The 7,492-nt window shown below is 30.6% G+C and overlaps 1 protein-coding gene across 2 annotated transcripts in view; it reads left to right on the forward strand.

The window, feature by feature from the left end:
• The window catches only part of LOC108744785 (POU domain protein 2-like), a 124,033-nt gene that overhangs the window by 101,956 nt on the left and 14,585 nt on the right, over window positions 1-7,492 (forward strand). For both annotated transcript variants that reach the window (XM_018480698.2, XM_018480699.2), the window contains exons 4-5: window positions 1,016-1,081; window positions 6,550-6,665. In XM_018480698.2, coding sequence (XP_018336200.1) covers window positions 1,016-1,081; window positions 6,550-6,665 — 182 coding nt within the window. The remainder of the gene's footprint in view (window positions 1-1,015; window positions 1,082-6,549; window positions 6,666-7,492) is intronic.

Raw genomic sequence — 7,492 nt, forward strand, 5'->3', positions numbered from 1 at the left:
TACGTCTAAAACGGCAACAAATTGGTTTGTGAAACTTTAAAATAATAAAACCTTATTCAGTTTAGATTAATGATGTATCGACGGTGGTTTTATTGGGTACCGGATAACCGGGTACCAGATAACAGGGTATTTAATAGCGGATACATCATTGTAAAAAATTGCCTTTAGCTTTTAATGCTCGAAGTAATTTGAAAATACGTACATTAAAATCCATATACTTTTTTCATTATAAAACACCTTGAATAATAATAATGAAAATTTAAGTAAATACTGTGTTTAAAATTTTATACACTTATTAAATTATAAATTTCATAATACAATTTGTTTATGAATATTATTTTTTAAATTTTAATTACAATTAATGGCTCTACTATGGTGGAATTTTAAAAAACAGAATATTATACACGATATCTTTTGAACAAATATAACTGAATTGAAAATAGTACCTACTTCAATTTTAACGTAAAGGCATTTTATACATTATTCAAAAATTTTGTGTGCAGTGTAGCTTTAAAATACTTTCTTTCAATCATTTCTTTAAAAATTTAACAAAAAGTTATTTTTTTATTGTGATATGTTAATGCTAATTCATTTGACCATTCTGATGTCATTAGAATTTAGTCTTCGATTTCAATTTGATTTATTATTGTTTTGAATTGTTAATAATTAAAAATGTATGGCTTTGTTGTACTGTACTCTGCTGATACTGCTGATTTTGCTTCTTTTGTTGCTCTGGTTGAATTACTCGAGTTTCCGAGGGCTTATCCGTTACCCGTGTCAGATCTGCCGGGTACCAATTTTAAAACTGGTCCCATTTCTAGTTTGGATGGATAACTGTAATATCCTATTAAAATATGTACGTTTTACCCTAGATTAGGTTAATTTTATAGGCATTTAATAGAAAAAAAGGTACATTTATATGCTACTTCTTAAAAATGATTACAATTTACTTAACGACCTATGTACTTGTTATACATGAAAAATGTTTGTAAAATTGTTTTTCATTCTTTTTCAGCTGATCAAAATATACTCAACAGTTGTAAACTTGAAAACGCCCCTTCTACGCCACCTTCTAACGATGGTAAGTTAAAACATCACGTAAAAATTACCACCTGTTGAATATTTTTTTTGTCTTTTTTCCCTCTACCCTTCCTTCTGAAGTTTTCCTTAGTTCCAAAGAAGGTACAGGTACAATAGGTAATCTTGACTCTTGGTTTAAATGTTTCTGGTTTTATAATATACATATGCATGTGTTACGGGATAGTAAGAAAATCCTTTTTTCTATTAAAAGCAATAACTGATTTAATTAAACAACACCACATAATGAAGTCGATGTTACACTCAAAAGAAACTGTATAAAATTTCTATAACTGTAGAAATTTTCATTACAAAAGTAGTAGCAAATGTAAGGACAGAAAAATTTGTTTGTTGTAGTTACTATTTTTGCAAGAAAGTGTTTGTCTCTATTACAACGTAGTACTGCAAATTCATCTAATATCTTATTCATATTGGACATCAACACTTGTTGTTGATATGTCTCCTGCAATTTACCGCTGCAATTTTATAGATAATCAAATGTCCAAGATCTGTGATCAAATTCAAGCCAATTTTGATTTTTAGAACATAAAAATGCGATAGTGTCGTTAGTGTTATGTGTTTTGAAAAAATATGTTTTTGCGGTATTAAATAATTCATAATTTCGACTCTTTTTTAACCAATTTTCAAATTTGACCACGCAAAATTTCAACCAGAAATTGGTCTAATAAAGGGATCAAGTCATGCACTCTGCAAAAATCAGTACATGCGTGCTCACCCCTTTATTTTTAAGTAACGTGTGACATATGTACTTAAAGTTGAATAAAAATGAACTAATTTTAGTGAACAACAAACTTGTATGAGTAAATTCCAGTTATTAAAACGTTCCAAACAGTTTGTTTGAAGTGCTAAATTTATGTATTGTAGATATACAAATTAATTTTGAATGTAGTCATTGATAGTGTCATCACCTTGCGATTATTTGAGGAATTTATTTCATGCATATATAATTTGTTCCACATTATTATTCTAATCCTGAAAGCAGTATATATGTATTCCACCAGATAATAGTACTGGAATGCTAACCTACTTTTATTTTACAACATCATCAAATAATAAATTAATAAAACACTAAAAATTTTTGCTATATTTTCATATTTTAATAATTTTCTTATTCGAAAGTCTATCTATCGGCAATAATCTGGTTATGAAACAACCCTTCTTGAATTCTTTAGCAAACAGGGGTTTTGTCCCCTAAGGAAATACAAAGTACCTTCAAAATAAGAGCCTTGAGGATTGTTTAACTCTTTTCAATAAAGGAACCTAAAACATGAGCGAAAGGGTTAAGTCGCGTGGCATCAATTACTGACAAGTAAAACATTTTAATACCTTTTGATTAAAAAAGGAAGGCATTAAATACGGGTCGACATGAATAACCATTTCCTTCCGAAAGGGTCTGTGTCTACCAACCCCATCTTCTTATCCCATGGCTCGTGCCGTATTTCTTTTTTCTTGCTTTTTCTATTATAATATGCCTACCCTCATGCCACAAAAAATTTATTACCCTTCCAATACTGGGTTCATATCACGTCTATCTATTGCTATTTAAACTATGTGAAAATTTACTCAAATTAATTGCTATTTTCGAATTAAAATTAAAATTTTGTAATTTAGTTAATGCTTCTTCGATCTTTTTACTAGAGGCACGCACGTCTTGTTTAAAATTATGGTTTCAAAATTAATAAAAGATCAAAAATCTTTGGAAGATTGCCGAAAATCATGCCCATTTGATAATATATTTTATATCAGTGCTATGGTCTCGAAATTCTGGACCCGCTCCTGGATGAAGTACGTTCATAAGATTTTTTATATTATAATTAATATTCAATATTGGATGTTACTTCAAATTCACCACAACAATCTTAAAAAATTTAAATAAGTGAAACACGTGTCCGCGTTTTTTAAAATTGTTATGACGAATTTGGGAATTTCTTGTTTATTATTTCCATCACCACAGTCTACTTTTCTATTTCATTGAATTTTATGCTCAAAGAACTAAATTACATTCTCAATGAATTTGCAATATTCTAACTAACTCACTCAAAAAATCCCACTTTTCAAAACTTAACACAATACTTGGTTTATTAATGTTTTAATTAAAGTATAGTAATCTAATAAGAAAAATTCGGAAAAACGGATTATACTCGTGTGTTTCCCCCCACCCATCATGTTGGTGGACGCGTAGCATCGACCATAAACTTTTTTTTCCGTATATCTATGTACATGAATTGTGAGACGAGGAACTGAAAAGTCTAATTTTCCAACACATCAACGGGTAGATGTTAAGTCCTGCATACAAACCGATAAGGAACAGAACGGTCAGATAAGGACGTGTAGAAGAAGGCGAACGCCTGAAGGGCCGGCACAAAACAGCTATAAGAAATTTCACACCGGTTGAATTTTGATATTTAGGGATGCAGCGGTCATTTCAGTTGAGTTTACCGACCGGAAAAATAGCTTCGGGAACTTCACTTCCACTTCCTTGACTGTCCAACCGAATGACACGCCAGAGAACGCGCAAATGAAAAGAAAATTTTTTACTCTTGTGTTCTATAACAATTAGAATTACTTTACATGACAATAAAATACTTTAGCAGTCTTTAACAATGGCGGTGGTAGTCGGCTAACCCTTGTTTGACCCTTAACTGTCCCATCCCAAAATATTAATCGAGTTACAATTCAGATTCTTTCTAGTTTCTCAGAGTCTTTCAGCGTCTCTGAGAGCGTCTCTCACAGTCTTTCACAGTCTCTCAGTTATTGCCTAGGTGTATTTATGGATCTCTCACAGTCTCTGTATGAGAGACTCAAACGATAAAATTGTTAATTCAGAGATTCGAGTCTCTCACAGAGAGACTGAATGAATAAAGCTGAAAAATTGAGAGATTCGAGTCTCTCGTTCAGGGACTGGATACGAAACAAAGATCTCTCTATGAGCGACGAGAGAGAGGCTGAACATTTTTATCTCGGGATTTTACAGCTTCTTTGCAAATTTTCTAATAAATTATAGGGTTGCGGATTGCAGTAGATAGTGATTAATACTGCACAATATCTAAGCTTATCAGCAACAGTCTATTTGATCTTTTTTTTTATAGCATTCAGATTTCTGAAGTTTTGTAATTGAAAATAGCTATCCTGTTATTAAAATGTTTAGAAATCTCACTTTTATTACTTGAAGTGCTTAACACTATAAAATACTGACAATCAACTTTTACAATTATTAACCTCAAGTATTTTGGTGGAATTTTTTCAAGGATGTTTATAATTTGAACATTATCTTAATGTTCAGAATAAATTGATTTTTGTGCTTTTTATCATTATCTTAATTAAAATTTTCATTCGTTTGTGTCAAGATAAAAATTATTTACTTAAAATTATGATAATAGAGCTGCTTTTCCCTTTTTAGCATCCTATTTTTCAGCCGATTTTAATGATTCTTTTTCTGATGGATGGGTTATATCTCCAAGATGATTCCATTTAAATTTGAAAAGATTATTTGACCTGTACGGGTGAAAAATTGGAGAAAGTAGAAAAGATAGTAACACAATCTCTCTATTTCTGTCAGATTTTTATAACTTTTTGGTTTACCATAAGTTTTATTTATTAATTTCTAATTTTAATGTTTGAGTATTGAGTTAAAACATCTTATCATTTCATATTTTATTTATCTTGAAGGCATCTTGAGATGCTATTTCAAAAATATTCGTTGATTAATGTTCATCATTATTGTATAGACATTTTTTTTTCTGTTGACAAAATTTAAGAACTATTATTTCTGATATTTGATTAAAATTTATCTGAAAACCCCCGCTTATAAAAAAAGCGTAGATATAACACTTTATGTCACATCAATTCGACCATTTTTTTGATACCATATGGAGCAATCATAATCGATTAAAGTATATTTTTCGGATTAAGGGCACATAATATCTCCTTTAACTACAGTTAACACCCCTTTTGGACAAATATGCACCCTCGCGATGACCTTATAATGTACATTTTGATCGAATGCCTTTGAAATATGGCTTTTCGTGATTGATAGGGGTGTTCACATAACCGTGTGGAATATCTTTCTGTCTCTCTCTCTCTCTCTTTCTCTCTCCTTCATTTTCGCCCTTACATTAAAAATTACTTCTTAATCTTAATAAACCAAACCATCTAAAAGAACGTACATACAAATATATGTCATCGTCACCACGTATTGCAACCTCCAATAAGAGGCGAAACGTCGGTGTTGGTTTTACTACAATAAATTTTTTTGCCCCTGTTTGGCTCCGATTTCTTATTATTTTATGTATAGTGATTTATAATTGGTGTTCTTTAATTTGGTTTTCCTTAATGCGTTAATTAATATATTACCAAATTGAAGGTATTTTTCTTTGCTAGAGTTTTCAACATGAGAAGAGTATATGTCTTTACTTACAATTAATATGGTTTCACATACATTTTCAGATTAATTGTAAATGACACTATTTTTAACACATCGTTACGTGTTTTCCAGTCCGATTTCCCTGAGTTTTCGCAGATAAAATAGTTGCAAGTTACATGAAAATGGAGCCAATTAGAAAATTTCAAACGTGTTAATAATAATTTTATAAAAGACTGGCACTATACGGTGGACCGTAATTAATAAACAAGTTTCTCATCCTCCAGATGCACTTTAATTAGCTAATGATTTTAATTTTTGATTAGGAATTGAATGGTATGAGAGCGTCTTTTAAAAAACAAGTGTTGCCGTCGGTACCCTATTGATGTTGTCGCTTTTCTTTCATTCTTTTGTTTTCCCGATCAAAAAGTCGCTCGTGCCGAATTCTATTGGATTCAAAACCGCTGCGTCAGAAACAAGATTGATAATGCCGAAAACAACAATGGTGGTGTCAGACATTGTTGTTATCGCGAGCTAACCCCTAATCCGTTAGGTCGCGTTAAAGCACCCCTTCTAACCCTCTACCAATCATGTTAGCACGTCGACCGGCAAACGAAATTTCACAAACACAACAGTCGTTGGATAGCTCGGTTTTTCTTTTGTCCTTAAGATCCCCGACGAATCTATTAACTTTAAATTAAATCTTATAAATTACACTCTATTCAGAGGTATCATTTATTTGAAATAAATATGAGATAAAACACTTAATACGTTCAGGATATTTAATTAAAATATTTGACAACAAAGCTGGACAAAGCTTTAGAATTTTGTGCTTGAAAATGTACTTCCAGTTCTTTCAGCTCTTAGAATTGGGTCATCAGGGGCTAAAGCACTTTAAGTAAGAGCTTTGAGCTTATAGCTTCGCGCTTTTTTGACCAGCTCTGTTTGACAATATTGTTTCGGCACAATAGACAACAGGAAAAACAAGCATTTTGTATTAAAAAATATTATCTATCAAAGAGGTAAAGCCTAGAAAATCCGATTTGTTAGTTAATGAAGAGTTTTCTTTACCTCATTGATTCGATTTTCAGATGGAGACGCAAACGGAAACGTTAGCAGTGAAGACCGGAGCATTTGCAGCGAACCTCACGTTGATAATAATGATGCCGATTCAATGGATTCAGAAAAAGATGGAGCTCTAAACCTAGTAAGTTAATTTTGTTTTTATTAAAAAGAAAAATTTGCTAATGTTTTGTTTTGCTACTATGCCAAATACATTTAATAATTCCCTAGAAAAACGTGAATGTGTACAAATTATCTTAATTTTACTACATCATTAAAATAAAGACGGCTGAACTATAAATTCTACAAATCGTAGAACAGCATTGTTTAAATAGAACCAAATAAAGGCTAAATATTTTAATTTTTAACATTAACATACTAGACTTTCATTTGATAAAATACCAAAAATACAATTTTACCAAATAAAAATTTATTTTTGACAATTAATAACATCTGTAAAAGATAAACATAAATTGTAAACACTAATTACACCCGATACTTGAACTGATAAAATTGACGTAATAATCAATGATAATTATAATTAATCTCGTATAATTAACTATCAGCACAATTTATATTTAAAAGTTATCTATAGGTACATTTTTTATAATAGGTAAATACTACTTCAGTTTATAAGAAGTAAGGCCCCTTAAATTTAAAATTAAAATACGTACCTACAATTGTAGAAAAACAATTTTTTTTTAACTACAAGCCTCGTCCTTGATCATTGTTATTTTTAATTAAATTTGTAATTTGAATTGAATTGAAATTTAATAATATATTTCGAATCAAATGTAGAGTAAATAACTTGGAGAGACTATAAAAAAGTATCAAAAAGTTAAAAGAACATTCGTCTTCGAAGAAACGAGTTTATCGATTACAAATCAAATTAAAGGAGCATACACAAAGGGGATGTTTAGAACTGTTTTCCCCAAAGAGTTTAAACATTTCAACTTTTTGAGGGGCTGAAGT

The sequence above is a fragment of the Agrilus planipennis genome, unplaced genomic scaffold (genome assembly GCF_000699045.2).
Source record: "Agrilus planipennis isolate EAB-ADULT unplaced genomic scaffold, Apla_2.0 scaffold35, whole genome shotgun sequence".
Lineage (NCBI taxonomy): Eukaryota > Metazoa > Arthropoda > Insecta > Coleoptera > Buprestidae > Agrilus > Agrilus planipennis.